We start from the raw sequence: 16,355 nt of genomic DNA, 5'->3' as shown, positions 1-16,355 counted from the left end.
TTGAGGATGTGAAGACTTTCCGAGGTTGGCTGTGATTCTGAAAGTCAAGATCAGGTTTTCTGAAACCTTTTTAACATGAAGTGCTTGTTTTATTTTCTTGTGCCAATTAGGGTGCCGTAATCACCAGCACACGGTAACCCAAAAGCTGGATTGGATTGCTGTATTGCTTATTTTTTGTTTTTTTAAATTACTTTATGAGTTATTAAAAAGTTTGTCTATTGTTTTGCTTTACCCTGCTCATATTAATTTGCTCATGTAGCTGTTGTTGTTTAGGATGTTGATGTGGGTGGTGTTTCTTTTTAAGTTGCAGCTATTTTATTTCTCGCAACATTTTTGAACTTTTTTTTTCACTAGTAGTTTTACCGTCGTACCTCTCTCGCTCTCTCTCGCTCTCTCTCCCTCCCAGTCATGTCAAACAGCAACAGTAGAATCTCAGCCTTCTCTGCCCAGCAAAACTCTTATGAACCTGTAAGCTAATAGTATATACATATATTGTGAAGTAAGTTGCTCTGCAGGGCTTGTGATTGGTCAGATGCTGCAAACCCCGCCCCTTTTATGTATCATACTAAACCACTGTCACACCTTATATAAGCTGTGCCATGAGCAGAAAACTTTGTTTGACTTGGTCTGTTTGTTCTGTGCAAACTGTCACATTCGAGATGAGGAGAGAAGCTTTATAGTTCACCACCTTCCTTCAAAGGGCAGCTTTAATGGACAGCGGCTTCAGTGGAGGTTTGTGAAAACGGAGCAGCCACAGGTCAGGTTTTCTCAGCAACAAAATTTGGCCCTGTGTTCCTAAACAAAAAGAGTGAAAAATTACCCAATCACAAGGATAAATAAATCATTCTCTCTCTTGGCCGATGTGCTGTGGTTCAATAGCTGCCAAAGGAAAGGGATTAAAGGAAAAAGAATGGGAGAAACAGGCTGCTGATGGGAAATGAGGAACCAAGGAGCAGGTTGCATTGTGAGATGCTGCTGTTTTCTCAGCTGCTACATTACGACGCATGTTTTTCTTTCATGTTTCCCCACGATTTCTGACTTTACTTTTCCTCTTTTCATTTGAGTTCCCGCAAGCTTCACTATCTAATCAATTTCCCGGCGCTTCCATTGTCCCTTTTTACTACATTGTGATAGACAGACTGGTAAATGGAGGAGGCTGATAGACATCTGGATGCAAACAAAATCACTGCGTGAGTTTCAGCACTGCTTAATGAAAATGGAGTCTACATATTATCATAATGCTGACTTTCCACAAGGAATAATGTGGTTTGGTATAGAAGTCATCATGATCATCGTGAGTTACAGCTTTTCCAGCTTTTTATGGAACATTAAGTACATTTTGCTACAGTGAGCGTGATGCATTGGCAGAGCTGGATTTCCATTTTGATAGTAGTGACATTAAAAAACTGTGACTGAACCTTTTCTCATTGTCACACTTTGTAACTTTTCAGATCCGGATCATGAGGTTTGAGGACTCTGTGACTGCAGGAGTGTTACTGTCAGAGAGGAGATTTGAGAACAGCCAATCTGTTGAATTTGTCAGTGACACCGATAACAAACCCTCAGCTGCATGTACAGAAACTTTGAAAAACAATTCCTTTATCCAAACTGTAAATCAGTCATTTTCTTTTTTGAGGGATGCAAAGTGGTGTAGTGGTTCACACTGCTTCCTCACTGCAGGACGATCCCAGTCCAGTCCAAGCGTGGGTCTCTCTCTCTCTCTCTCTCTCTCTCTCTCTCTCTCTCTCTCTCTCTCTCTCTCTCTCTCTCTCTCTCTCTCTCTCTCTCTCTCTAGAGTGCATCTTCTCCAATTACATGCATGAGGATTTGTACGGATACTCAGATTTCCTCCCACTCTCAAAAAAAAAAATGGATATGAAGCCAACTGACAACACTATGAGTGACTCTGAGTATGTGTGTGTGTGTGTGTGTGTGTGTGTGTGCGTGTGTGTGTGTGTGAGAGAGAGAGAGAGAGAGAGAGCGAGAGAGAGACTGTCTGCATGTGATGGACTGTTGACCTCTCCAGTGTATAATCTGCCTTTGCCTCAAGTCAGCTGTGATCAGCTCCAATGCATCGCTGGTTGGATAAAGCTGTAAAGAAGACGGATGGATGGATGTTTTGTTTTGTTTTTTTGTTGTTTAACATTGTGACTGAAAGCACATTTAGTGAGGCTGACTCTGAAAACTCACAAATGCCAGAGTGGATGCAACAGACTCGAAGCAGAAACACTAGTCCTGCTACTCTAAATCCGTCTCTTTATTTGAGCCGACTTCTAAAAGTGGAGAAGGATTAAATGATGTGAAACATGGAGGAGCACACTGCAATGTAAAAACGTAAAACCTTTGCAATAAGTGAAAACATTGTTTTGGAGGATTCACTTTTGGGAATGTTGATTGGTTCTAATGAATGGACTCGCGGTCCATTATCCATAAGGACAAAAGTAGACGCATCACTAATGGAAACGGGACTAATTAAGGCTGCCACACTACAGATGGAGTGCACACTTGAATTCCCATCATGCCTTTCTGTAATGTGTTGCCACAGATGATGGGTGCCTGCTTGAATGCCAGCAGTGTTACCTTTGTAATTTTACAAAGTTTTACAAAGGCTTCATCCGCTGCGGCACCTGATAAATGCGACTGACGTGAATTCTTGAAATACTCATGGTTTATTTTCTTGACCTACAACATACCAGACAGGCACATTTATCAACTGCTGAACAATTTTGACTCAACTACAATGCATAACATATATAATTCAAATTTGTACTACAGTTAAACCTCTCAATCAATGCAGGATTCATTTTAACAAATAAAACTGCCCGATTAAAAAAATAACCTTTTGAAAATCTGCTTTAACATTCACGGCTCTTCGATAGTGATCAGGGTCAAAACCACAGCAGGAGTGAGCCTCGTTTTATAGCTTTAAGTCTCATTTAAAGAAAAATCCTGAAAAAAAAAGCTCTTGGCTGATTCAGCCTGCATGGTGGTTTTATTTTTGAATGTATTCAGGCGAAGCACTCCCAACCTATAACACCATGTCACAGCTGCTGCTTTACAGCACGAGTTCCTCTTTCATATTAGTTCAATCACTCCATCAAGCCCTTTCATCTGTGTGTTTTCACTCCTGTCTGATTGTGGTTCGCAGCTGCCAACAAAGCTCCTGCAGCACGATCCAATTACTCTTTAGATAAGCAGCGCAGCCACCGAGACTCCGATGTAAAACCAGCATAGCACCATGAAATTCACTGGGGGTACAAATTGTATTAGAGCATCCATTAGCCTTTAGCGTCATGTGTCACAGAAAGAAGAGCTAAGTAAGAGCAAGCGGACCACTCACAGGTCAGATCTCCAATAGGCAGTCTGTCAGCGTGGCAGAGGAGAGGGCCACAGCTAATCGATGAGCTGAAAAAGAGTCAAACAAGGATGTGAAAGCAGACACACCACACACTTTGATATAATACCTGCAGACCTTAATGTTTACTTGTTACAACTGACTCCTGCAGTTTTGATAATTACCGATAATGGATTCGTTTTTGTTAATGCATGTATGGACAATGTGACGTGTCCTTTACTAAGATACTTTTTACATTTCTAATTCATCATTACGCACTTTAAAATGTGGATTGACTGTTTTTTAATGAAAATGTTCCTTGATTTGCTGTATTGGGGTTGGAGGACATGCTTCTCTGGGCTCAGAGGATGCAAACGGGATGTTTTGTAGTACATTTACCAGATGTGCAGGTAATCCGTGAATCACACCAGGCGGCTGCAGCGCTCTCGGTACGATCCACAGTCGTTCTAAAACAATGTTCGCCTTTCCACCAGATGCCCCGAGGCGTGTTTCTGACTGCTGATTGGTTGACTTTGTGGAACAAATATAACACAGTGCTGCATTGATCAAGTGGGAAAACTGAGGCAGAGAGATGTTTTTACCCTGGACTGATATGCATGATAGAAAGCACAATTTTGATTTTTGTTAATTTAAGTGGTATTGGGGTTTTTTTTTCACCAATAACTTATCCACATAATTTAGTATTATATCATTTCAAAAATGTAATTTATGTTTTGCCAGATGCCTCCCTGGTCCCTCATACCTACGCTTTTCTCAGGACTGCTGTTGGAATATTATACGATAAACAAAGACATATTTTAATTCACATAGCAAGGAGTATTTTAAGATATTGGCTATTATAGGCACCAAAATGTAACTCCTCTGTTGTAGATATGAACTCCTGATGCAGTTTTCATTCAGAAATACTGAATTAGCTCACCGCAACTTAATCCTTTAAAACGACTTTATTTGAAAACAAAACAGCTTTCATCATAAGTAAATAAATGTATGGAAGAAGCATCTTTAAATCACGTTGGTATTCAGACTTCACTCTGAATTAATTTTAACCACTAGCCAACACAAGAAGGATCGTACCCCTTTCCAGCCTGTTACTGTCTACAACATAAAACAAGAACAATATTTCTGTTTGCCTTAATAATGAGCAGAGGAATGCTCGGCTAAGAGCTCTGCCTGTATGAACCGGGTGTTTTGTATGTGTGTGTTGCAGATTCCTCGGCGTGCCTCCAGGCAGAGGCAGTTGCCCACTCACCGGTCCATTGCCCTTTGACCTCATCTACACCGACTACCACGGCCTGCAGCAGATGAAGCAACACATGGGACTCTCGCTGAAGAAACACAAGTGAGTGGCTGAGCGTTGTGTTCGAGAGCTTCTAGGTGTGTGTGTGGCTGTGAGCTGAGGTAGCTACGTAATTAACTGCGTGTGTTGTGTGTTGGTGCGTTAGTGCGTGCGTACCTGTGCGTGCGTGTGTGTGCGTCAGCAATTTTCCAGGCAGTCAATTCAGTTAGTTTATTGGCTGTGTTTATGGATTAATTATTGCTGGTAATAAGGTGTAGATGTCTCCATCCAGATGTCCCACTGTAACTCATTCAGCCTGTAAAATCACACTCTCATTTTGTTGCGCAAACTCATTGTTACACACACACACACACACACACACACACACACACACACACACACACACACACACAGTGCATTAAAATGCCACTAAATACATATGATGTCGAACATGCATGATATTGCTGTTAGGTTGTAATGGGGTTTTGTTACCTGAACACACACCGCCTGCCATGCATCATTACTCTTCACATCAAAAATAAGTGTAATAATAAAAACTACTCCTATTACATGATTGAAGGCATATGAGTTATTGACATCTTAAGATGCTTGCATGTTTTCACACATGTTCTTATCACCTTTCTCAACCCCGTTACCTGCTCAAACACACACACACACACACACACACACACACACACACACACACACACACACACACACACACACACACACACACACACACACACACACACACACACACATCTTCATCCTGTTAAGACCGTACTCCAGCAGCCTGTTATTACTGTTTGAATGCACTCAGAGACTCGCCGCCATCAGAAGCAAGGCGGTTAAATACCGAAATGAAGAAAAACATAAAGGGACAAAACAGAAAACATCTGCCACATGAAAACAAAAAAGGGTTAGGGTTTTTATTTTCCTTTTTTTCCCTGCTGGTACAAAAGTGTGCTTAATGGCCTTTGGCATTGCTACAAAGCTTCAACCACCCTGGAAACTAGGCCATGACAGTCATGAGACCGAGGCAACATAAAATGAAGTAAAAGTCACAAAACAAATTTAAAATACCACAATGCACCTGGAAAAAAAAAAATCAACTATATATTCCTGCAGAAAACGGCAGCATAAACTCATATTATCTGAAGAGGACTTTTTTTTTGTTGTTTTCTCAGAAACAAATAAGGCTGGAACTTCAGCCCTGTGCTCTTCATCCCCTCAAAAACAGCTTGGCACAGCCCCCCTACGTCCCACTTTCATGTTTCCTGGTCCAGTAAATTGGCAGCTTTGTCTGCCGCCCTGTGTGTGATGACATCCATTGACATTTTGCTTTCCTTGTTCCGACTCCCAGCAAAAAACAAAACACAATGAAAGATAAAGGAAGAGGGGGCATGTGTGAGCAGGAGGCCAAATGAAAGTGAAACAGATAGAGGGAAAGAGTAAGCACGAGATAAAACGGTGGCCGTGGCAACAAAGGAGAACGGAGCGAACACAGATTCCGCACAGCGGCCCAGCAGAAGGGATCCGGAGTCAGCCCGACACCACATATAAAGGGCCACTGCGCGTATTTTTAAAATCCAATTATGAGCGAGAGAAATGCATTACTGGTGGGCCAGGGAGCTATTTCCACTGCGCACACACAACATGCCTGCCTGTCTTTCTGTTTCTCACGATTTGTCTCCGTCGCGCACACACACAAGCTCACGTTTCCACCAGACAGTCGGCGGCTAATTGCTCGCTGAGGTCAGCAGTTCTGGGTTCTGTCATTACCCAGCCAAGTCTTGATTTCTGCTTTACCTAACAGGATGCGACTTTTAGTGTTTATAGGCAGCGGGTCTTCGGTTGAAAGTGTTATCAGGATGTTTCAGCAGCGCAGATGAAACTAGGAACATCTATCTTCGCTTCCTCGAGTGGATGCGCTTTAGTGATCTCAGATATATGAAGAAGGATGTTCAGGACGTCCTTTTCCTGCATGGAGCCAGGTGCACGTCTGTTATCAGACCATCAGCTTTAGACTATTCCTTCAAATTTACAGTCAGATTCATCAAATATAACGTGCGCTATTAATTTACATCACTGTGAATATAGAAAAATAGATTGGGTTTTATCTTTCAGCTCTCCTGTTTCCCCCTGAATGCTTAGTTCTTTCATTTGAACCCTCTAATTCCACTTTTCCCCAGAGGATCGGGATAGGTCAATGACTTGCCTATTTCTCTCATCCCTCTCTCTCTCTCTCTCTCTTTCTCTCTCTCTCTCTCTCTCTCTCTCTGTTGCTCTCTCTCCCTCCCACCTTGCCTGCTCTGGTTTAGTCGTATGTGCTGAAAGGAATCATTAATCAACTGCTCTGAGCTTTGGGGCCCTTCATCTCCCTTTAATTACTTTTGTTTTATGTTCCCACCGACATCCACAATCATTTATTATGCCTGAACAACACGACGACGTCCTGTTCGCTGTGTTGCCGTGTTGTGTTACACGTATACCGTGTGCGCACACCTTCGTCTAGATGTCCATGTGAGGTGTGTATCGGTGCGAATGCGCTCCTGCTCAGAGCTGATAGGGAATCCGTCTTAAATCACATGCACGCGTCTCATAATAGGACTAGCATATTGATTTTCTCTGCATACTGAATTTACGGCTTTGATTGAGGCAGACGGGAGGAGCGAGGCCTGCAATGAAACAGAAACGCCCCACAGTAACGGAGCAATGGGAGCTAACGTGGCAGATGGACACGGCTGTGACGTGCACGTCTAAAAGCCTTCGAACACTGAGTTGCAATGGGTGATATATAAAGATTAAAAAAAAAAAAACAAAAGCAAATATCTGTATTTTTCTCTCATCTTTTTATATGAAGTTTACCAAAAAAATCTTCAAGAAACGCTCATGGTTTTTCACTGTGTGTTGTTGCATGTATACCATAACTACGAGGACGAGGCGCTGAAAGAAATGTTAAAACTGTGCACAACAGTTAAAATCATGCATAATTTGTTGACAGGATGTGTTTTGTTTTGAAAATGTGTGTTTACACATGAATTAATGTGATCATGCACATAGAAAAGGTGCAGCTGACAATTGGATACTTTATTTCCTTTGGCAGGGAGCAGTCCAGTATAACATAGAAATGGCCGTGACTGTGTGTTTCTGGGTCGTAAACAAAGAGCGAGGGAGGACAGGCGCTTTGCTGCTGCCATGTTTACCGAACAGCAAATAACTCGCAATGCAAAATGTTCACTCAGGCAGCGATGTGATATCTCCAATGTGACCTTATTCCTGCGTTGGGTGTGGCGTGCAGTTGTGGGCAAATGTGTGATAAATTGTTTGCTGACAAAATGCAGTGCTTCTGTTTTTTTGTTGTTTTTTTTTTTACCACTTTAATCAGGCAAAGAGCCAACTGAACGTTGATGAAAAAAAATGTATTTTAAGTGGAGACATGGAAATATATAGCTCGGCGTGGCGTGCAGCACTGAGAGTGTGTGTGAAGCAGTGGCTTGGTGCAATCGTGACGTGTCAATATTTTATAAGATGGAGGCATTAATTTCAAAACCTGCTTTTTATGCTCGACTCACAAAGAAGCCAGGTCAGAGGTGCTGTGGTTCACTCACATGATCATCAGATCGAGGAGAATCTGCTTTATTCTGTTGCATTTGAACAAAGAGACTGTTTATTTCTAAGTGTCTCAAGGCATCAGGTAACAGCAGCTGAAAATTGAAGTTTAGATTTTTATGCTATTCACAGAAATGTGTTTTCCTCCAAGCCCCCACATTTACATGTCACGATTGCAGATGACAACGCGCCACCCCGCCATATTCCCTTCGCCCCGGAGGAGTGTGGAGTCTCGCTGAGCAGCCGTTTAACCCAGATTAGCCCCGCACTCTGATCTTCCGATAGATATTCAGCTGAGCTACTCCTCCGCTTATCCCCTCTTCCTCCACTTTCTCCCCTCCCTTCGGGACCTCTTATCTGGTTGGCGAAACATTTTCTCTGTTTTACAGCAGGCAATAAGTGATAGCGCACGCAGACAGGGCGAATGTAGCATTTTCTTATTATTAATTCCCTGTCAGTTTCTGTGGCCCTCAAAAAAAGAAAGGACTACACAACATTTTGTGCAGAGCTCATCCTGGAAGACTCTAATAAACACTGCTCTGATAAGTGCCTGTGTTGTTGTCTTCCAGATAAGTCCTTCTTTTAGATGTATCACTGTCACTTTATTGCTTGGCCTCTTGGAGACAGCAGTGACTGACTGAAATATCTGAAAAGTGTCAAACAGGATTGGGGCGTCACCTTGTCTCCAACAAATATGAAATTCCATCAGCAGTGCCTTCTTTTTATTTCCTCCTGCAGTATTAAAAAGCTTCTGAAATGTAATTAATTGCTTGAGTTTTTGCTCAACTGAAGGAATAAGAACGTATCAGACTTTGAATCTGGTGAATGAAACATTAGTGCTCTGTATGTTGACCGAGGGACAGCAGTGGTCAGTGCTTCTAGAAGTAAATATATCCCAGGTTCTAGTCCAATCCTGGGGTCTTTTCTGTGTGAAGTTTGCATGTTCAACAGTGTCATAGGAGATAATGTGGAGCAATGGATATTCACAGGGTCACTGCTGCAAACGATCTGGCAAAATTACATATACTTGAAATGTGCTTGCAGTATTTGCAGAAAAAAACAGATATATCCAAATGCATGAAAACAATGGCAAAACAGGCAGCGGTGGCTTTAAGGATCGGAGAAGTCCATTGTACCTGGAATTGTGCTTGTTTGATACATTTACTTTAGTTTTTCCAAAGCATATATGCAATTTCTTAAATGTTTGACATTCATGTAAAAATGTGAGAACAAAAATCCCTCAACGAGTGTGAGCGGCTCCTATTGACTAGCAAGCAAAGTCAAAATAAATCAAGTTGATTTGAATGGGAAATATGGCTGAAAGCGTTGTTTCATTGGACGGCTGTCCTCGGGCGGCGAGGTGTGAAAGGCAGCGCTCATTCGACAGCTGGAGGCAATACCAGCGTGGCTTTCTGCAGGTAACCTTTCCTGAAACGTTGTTCTTGTTGAAAGCTGTAACAGCGGTCACAGTAAAGCGATCGTGTATTGACAGCATTTTATTTCCTCATCATTTGGCAAAGTCAGCGTTGAGAGTCTGTGTGCAGCTCTGTTGGCCAGAGGAATGTCTAGAAATGAGATGAGCACAGGCATTACCCTTTGAGTGCTCTTCAGATGCTCCCAATGTTTTTATAGGACTGTCTCTTTCACTTCTACACACACACACACACACACACACACAAACACACACACACACTGTTATCTGGGTGGGGTGAGTGTCAGAGCTGAGGATGCTGCCTCTCCCACCTCTCAGTGTTGTTAATCCCCCCTCGGCTCGCAGGCCGGACCGACCGATCGCAGCCGTCAGGTGCAGATGAGCTGAAGCGAGCATGCATGTGTCGGCGTCGCAGATGCTCTTATTTATCTCACAAACCGTTCAGCTATGAACTGTATCAGCGCTGTGCTGTATGTATCTCCAACCTCCGGCTCCAGCATGGAGACCGGGGCCAGCCGGCACAGCGGCCCCGGGCGACCTTTAGCCCTCAGGCGCTGTGTGAGGATCCCAAAGCAGAAGGTTGCGGGGAAGGTGGTTGGTGCAAACGACATGGCTTGAATGTGTAATTGTGTTTAATGATGCAGGACAGGGCTCATGTTGTGTGTTGGAGCAAACTATTTTCATTCACATTAATATGGTGTACACTGCTTTGCTCTATAATGTGTTTTTGTCAAATAATTCCACATCTTTATCTCACAGTCCATCATTTTTGTTTTGTGCTTTTCTGTTATGATGCTTCAAAGCTTAAATCACTCAGTGATACAGAAACGGACCACATGGTGTCCCTATGTATGGAGTATCAGCTTAGAGCCTTTCTGTGTGGGGTTTGCATGTTCTCCTTGTCAACATGAGTTTTTCTTTAGGAACTTTTTTTTCCACCTATAGTTAAAAAAAAACATGCATTTTAAGTTTGTTAGTGTTAATAAAGTTTCCTGTCGGTGTGAATGTGGGTGTGATTCTCTTCACATTTGTGTGTTTTGGCCTTTATTGTGGACCAAACCCTCACCTCCAGCAGTCCTCAACATAAGTGGGCTGAATCAGTGGAGAAGGTAGAGTGATGGATGTAGACAAAAAAAAAAAGAATTCACAAAATTATCATACATAAAAGAGTAAGTTTATGACTGCATTTATTTAGTATTCATAGTAAACTTGCAGTGGATTTGCTATTTGTAATAATACACAAAGGATTTAGCGAGCAATGTAATGTTTAAATTAGACACCAAACTAAGAAGAAATGAAGATAAAATCCAAATTTAAGATGTATCATTTACTTTTTCTTGACTTATATCAGAAGAAATTAGGCCACTGTTTATGAAACTAGACAATTTTACATGTTTCTTTTAGTTATTATTTTTTTTTAAACACTATTGAAATTCCAGAAACGCGCTTAATGATAGCTTCTAAAATCACTGGGTGATACAAATCAGCATTTTATTCTCATGTTTACTATCTACTTTAAGTAGTTAAGCATCCATCACACGTCTGCCAGGACTTTTCACTGTTTACGTGTCACATGCTTCACCACACAGCGTCTTGCCCTGGCAGGCCTGTAGACTGCGATGAGACAGACATATTTTCTGAGCGGTGTGTAAATCTGTCGGCAGCACCTTTGTGATTTACCGCAGCACTGATGTAGATCTTGTGATAAACCATAAAAAAAAAAATCAAGCCTTTGTGTTGTGTGTGTTTTTACAGATGTCACATCCGAGTGATCGACACGTTTGGAACGGAGCCGGCGTACAACCACGAGGAGTACGCCACTCTGCACGGCTACCGCACCAACTGGGGCTACTGGAACCTGAACGCCCGGCAGTACATGACCATGTTCCGTAAGCGCCGACGCACCCTCGCCCGTCACGCCGCTGTACACCGCGTCAGCGTTGCTGTCATCTTTCAGAAACGGGTCACACGTTTCTATTTTCTCCGTTAAAGACATTCACACTTTCAAACACACACACACGCACACACACACACACACACACACACACACACACACACACACACACACACATACACACACAGACTCAGACTTGTCATCGATTGACAGCCAGTCAAAATATGATAAAATGTCTTTGGCTCAGTTTCTTTGACAGGTTTGACTGCATGTTCTCATTAATTTAGAGCAATTTGTTTAAAGCTGCTATTTTCAGCAGCAGCACAGCTTCCAGCTTCCCTTCAAGTCGTATCTGTTCCTCATCTCCTCTGTATTACCTTATTCTTTTATATGCTACACAATATGCCTGATCTGCTTTTTTTCAAAGCCTCACTGCCGTCTGTCTCACTTCCTGGCTGAAACATTGACTACTTAACTCTCTTGTGCTCTCACAGCGAGCTCTCAGCGGTGTCACACTCATTCAGCTATTGTTAGCGCTCAACAGCAGTATCATTATACCATCAATATGCGGCCCGCTGTATTCGCCCACATTTCACTCTGTCCGAAGCGGTAACGAGTGACTCAACCTTTCAGCTGCATCCCGCTTGACGGAGAGCAACGGGAGCTGTTGTTCATCGCACTCCTGCGCCACATGAGAAAGTGCGCCAGTACAAAGTTAAAGAAAGAAATTAGCCGCGACTGCGTGGCAACAGAAATCCTGGTTTGGATATTTCTGCGACATTTCTCATCAGCGTTTATTTCTAACCAAATGGCGTACCTGAATTCACAGCAAGCGCCTCAAAACTGCTTCCAGAAATACTTTTATCAACCGTCTCAGCCAAACGCGGCCACCAGCAGCTGGCTCTGGGACGTTCACTATTTATAATACTTAGAGAAGCAATATTCACGCTGACAGGCCCATTGAGCCGAAACACACAAAGATGTTGGTCTTTTTCTCTGCTTCTTCACTTACAGTGAAACTTTCTTTCTTCCTTCTCTCTTTTTGCATCATTTTCCTCTTCTTTTCATCCTCCCTTTCCGCTCATGCATGCACACAAACACCTATTCAGCTCACACACCAGACAACTCGTTCATGGGCTTCGTATCGGAGGAGCTGAACGAGACGGAGAAGAGAATCATCCAGCAGAATAAAGTCAACAACATGGCTGTAGTTTACGGGAAAGAGGCCAGCATGTGGAAGGTACAGCCGACGGTTCACACACATCAGCTGGTGCTTCACATCCTGTATTTGTCTGTTAAAAAAAAAAAAATCTGTGTTGATACATTATAGCCTGTGAAACTCTTTACATTCAGGTGAAAAGACATCAGATAAAGAAATACCTGTCTTCTATGTGTGTGTATGCAGGGTGCGGTTTGTAATGAAAACTGAAGGAGATCGGTTACTTTTTATCCATTAATGCACGTACCTGAGGTCCACAGTATAATGTGCACAAATATAGCTGCAACAGCCTCAATTAACATTTCCAAACAGCATCCACCCACACATTTTCACACTCTTACGCACTTGGTTAACACACACACACACACCTCCGCTGATGTTGGCTACTAGCAGCTAACTTATACTGGAAATCAAACCATGAGTCGTGCAGTCATGGGTCGCTGTTATACCTTCATACACACTGGTTACTCTCGGTATTTCACTTTTTTTTTTTTTCTAATCAAAGACACATACATACGATCATCCTCGTGCGCTGTAACGTAGCAAATTTCACCTGAAACAAAGAGACAGAGGGACAATGTTAAGCCACCAGTGCATGGGCTGATGTCTGAGGTACACAGAATAATGTGCTGCAGGTGTCTCAGCAGTATCTCAGCTGTGCTTCATGACAGCGTCTGTCCACGGATACATTGTTATTAAAGGTGCAGACAGTGAACAATAAACAACTACAAACATTGATTTTACTTTTTTTTTCTTCCATTCTCCTGGTGACTTAACTATAATGACAATCCATCCCCCCTTTTGGTAAAAGTAAGCAAGCAGAAGTGGGGATATGCAGACACAGTAAATCTATGGATGTGTGTGTGTGTGTGTGTGTGTGTGTGTGTGTGTGTGTGTGTGTGTGTGTGTGTGTGTGTACATACATATGTTGCCATAAAGGATATGTTTACAATGCATCTGCATGCCTTCTCATAAACCAGCAGATAATAAAAAAAGAAAAGAAAACTGCTGTGTGCTGTGCCAATGTTTGAGGCAGCACATTTAAGTAAAGATTCTGTTGTACTGTATTCAGAGAAAACATTTTGGATTACATTCCGCGTCGCCACCTCTTGACTATGAAGCGGCACAGTTGTTTTTTTTATGGTCCTTGACATATATATGCGTTGTTTGGAATGATTTGAAAGACCTCGTCAGATCTTTTGTGGATTTAGACTTTTCTCTGATGCGGCTCTGTCTTGCTGTAATCCCCGGCTGACTCGATGTGGAGATCACGGCTGCGTGGGGGACGAACCATCTGCTGCAAAACTCCTTCATGTGGCTGATGAGAGTTCTTCCTAATTCTAGCTATATATATCTGTTTGTTTCCTTCCCAGCGTATTCAGATCACATAATTCCCTGGTGGCGCTTGGTTGAAGATGAGAATTCAGACATTTTTTTTTTAAGACCTGTACCAAGTACAGAGTAAAACTTTTGCACGGCGCCGGGGTTGACGCTCGCCTTCTGCAGATGAAACCTGTGAGAGCGCTATGGTGCAATTTACTGTTTGCATAAATACAGATTATCGTCATGTGTCTCTACAGACATACTTGCAGTGTTAGAGCTTTAATTTACAGATTTACAGATCTGTTTAATGGTCCAGTGGTGCCTTTATTGATAAAATAACTATAGAGATGGTGTTCAGTGCTCGTCTGTGTTCTGTTTGTTCAGTTCCTTTTTAGCTGTTCCTTTTCAAAGATGTAACCTCAAAGGAGTGATGATGGGTTTAAAAGTACAAAGCATGAATCTTTAAAATCTAAGTGCAAAATTCAAAGTGTTATTTTGTTTTTTTCAGTCGCATTCACCTGTTGCTGTGTTGTTGTTTGTTGAGCTGCGGTTCCGTTTGGATTCATCTTCTTTCTATGTTTCTTTCTTTTGTGCGTCGCCATTAAATCTGGATGCTGTTTAGCTTCAGGTAAGAACCTACTACTTTCACAAAATACTGCTCTTTTGTACATTTCGCAGCCTTTTCATTAGTGAGGAAAAAAAAAAATCCTTGCTATTAACATGCCAAAGTTAAGTGCAGGCTAAATGGGCTAAGCTGCTGCTGGCCTTCTCACCAGTTGGACTTCGTCATTTCCCTGCTGTTCTTTCAACAATTCCAGGCTATTTTCACCGCAGCTATTCAGTAATCGGCAAGTCTTTCAAAGGAATATATAAGCACACTTATTCTCAGAATTGAACATATTCTGAAGTTCTGCATCAAAACAATTATGTTTTAATTTATTGTATAAAAAGTAAATGTCAGGAAGTACAAGGACTGATCAGACATTTGAGGAACTTACTTATCTAACAGAATATTCATTTTCTTCTTGAGTATTTAGATTTAAACATGTACTGAGTGCAAAATTTGTTGCTACTGCAGCAAAAATAAAAAAAAATCCCCTTGGATAATATGTTCACTGAACTCAAGAGTCAATTTTCAAACGTATCATTTTACGTCTGGTATTAATTTGCTCAGGATGCAAACACCTTCAGAATGGTGAATGAGGTTCAGCAGCAATGCTTTGTTTCATTGTATTTTTGTTGTTGTTGTTGTTGTTTTTTACATTACCCTGCAAACAGGAATTGACATGTTAATATCCTGAAAATCCTTTTTAATTCCGCAATATGAAAAATGAGGCGAGGGAGAGAAGCCGGCACAGCAGAACACATTTATTACCGTTCGTAATCGAATACATGTTGAGAGAGGTAGCTCGGGCCCACACACACACACACACACACACACACACACACACACACACACACACACACACACACACACACACACACACACACACACACACACACACACACACACACACACACACACAGTGCCAGACAGCCTTGGAAGTGCAGGTTATGGAATCTGCACTCCTCCACGCCTCTGTTTCTCCTGCTAATTCATTGTCGTTGTCTGCTGCACTTAGCGCTTGAGCTAATCTCCTAATTGGCTGGGAAAATCCTCACAGAGGAAGCTATCGATTGCTACAGCCTCCAATTATGGCCCTGCAGGGCGGGCGTTGACACGGCAGCAGAGGGATACAGTAAGCTGCTTAACACCCACAGGTCAATACTCTGGGCAGGGTTACGCTCTCTTCACATTATTACGTTTTCGTTGTTAACTAATACCAGTTGGTTTTTGTTCCCTCAATTCGCGAGGCTCAACTTTGCCTTTGAGAGTTGAGACACTCACACACAGAACGATCTGTATGATTTTCTCTGGGAAAACAAGCAGAGATGAATGTATAAATGTGTTAGTAATGCCCTTGAGAGCCTCACTGCAGTCATTTTGTAAAGGAGACAACCTTTTATTACAAGCTGCACTGCATTAAAGGCATTTTATTTATCCATTTAAATTGTTGTTTTTTTTTTTTTTTTATATATCTTTTTACAAATAATCTTTTGATTTCATGAATTGATTTTTTTCTCTTCAAATAGATTTTTTAGTTCCGAAGCTATACTTCAGGTCATGAAAGCCTTTTCACGGGTGAAACATAATTTACTGTTGATGGGAAAACAATCTACGTAAAAGCATTTTTTCTTTTTTTT

General features: G+C 42.0%; 1 protein-coding gene across 2 annotated transcripts in view; it reads left to right on the top strand.

The window, feature by feature from the left end:
• The window catches only part of LOC115389980 (alpha-1,6-mannosylglycoprotein 6-beta-N-acetylglucosaminyltransferase B-like), a 111,214-nt gene that overhangs the window by 83,750 nt on the left and 11,109 nt on the right, over positions 1 to 16,355 (top strand). For both annotated transcript variants that reach the window (XM_030093600.1, XM_030093599.1), the window contains exons 9-12: positions 4,563 to 4,694; positions 11,431 to 11,564; positions 12,679 to 12,809; positions 14,734 to 14,739. In XM_030093600.1, the coding sequence (XP_029949460.1) occupies positions 4,563 to 4,694; positions 11,431 to 11,564; positions 12,679 to 12,809; positions 14,734 to 14,739 (403 nt within the window). The remainder of the gene's footprint in view (positions 1 to 4,562; positions 4,695 to 11,430; positions 11,565 to 12,678; positions 12,810 to 14,733; positions 14,740 to 16,355) is intronic.

Source organism: Salarias fasciatus, chromosome 6 (genome assembly GCF_902148845.1).
Source record: "Salarias fasciatus chromosome 6, fSalaFa1.1, whole genome shotgun sequence".
NCBI lineage: Eukaryota > Metazoa > Chordata > Actinopteri > Blenniiformes > Blenniidae > Salarias > Salarias fasciatus.
Note: the sequence above shows the minus strand (reverse complement) of the source record. Positions and strands in the feature narration are given on the sequence as shown.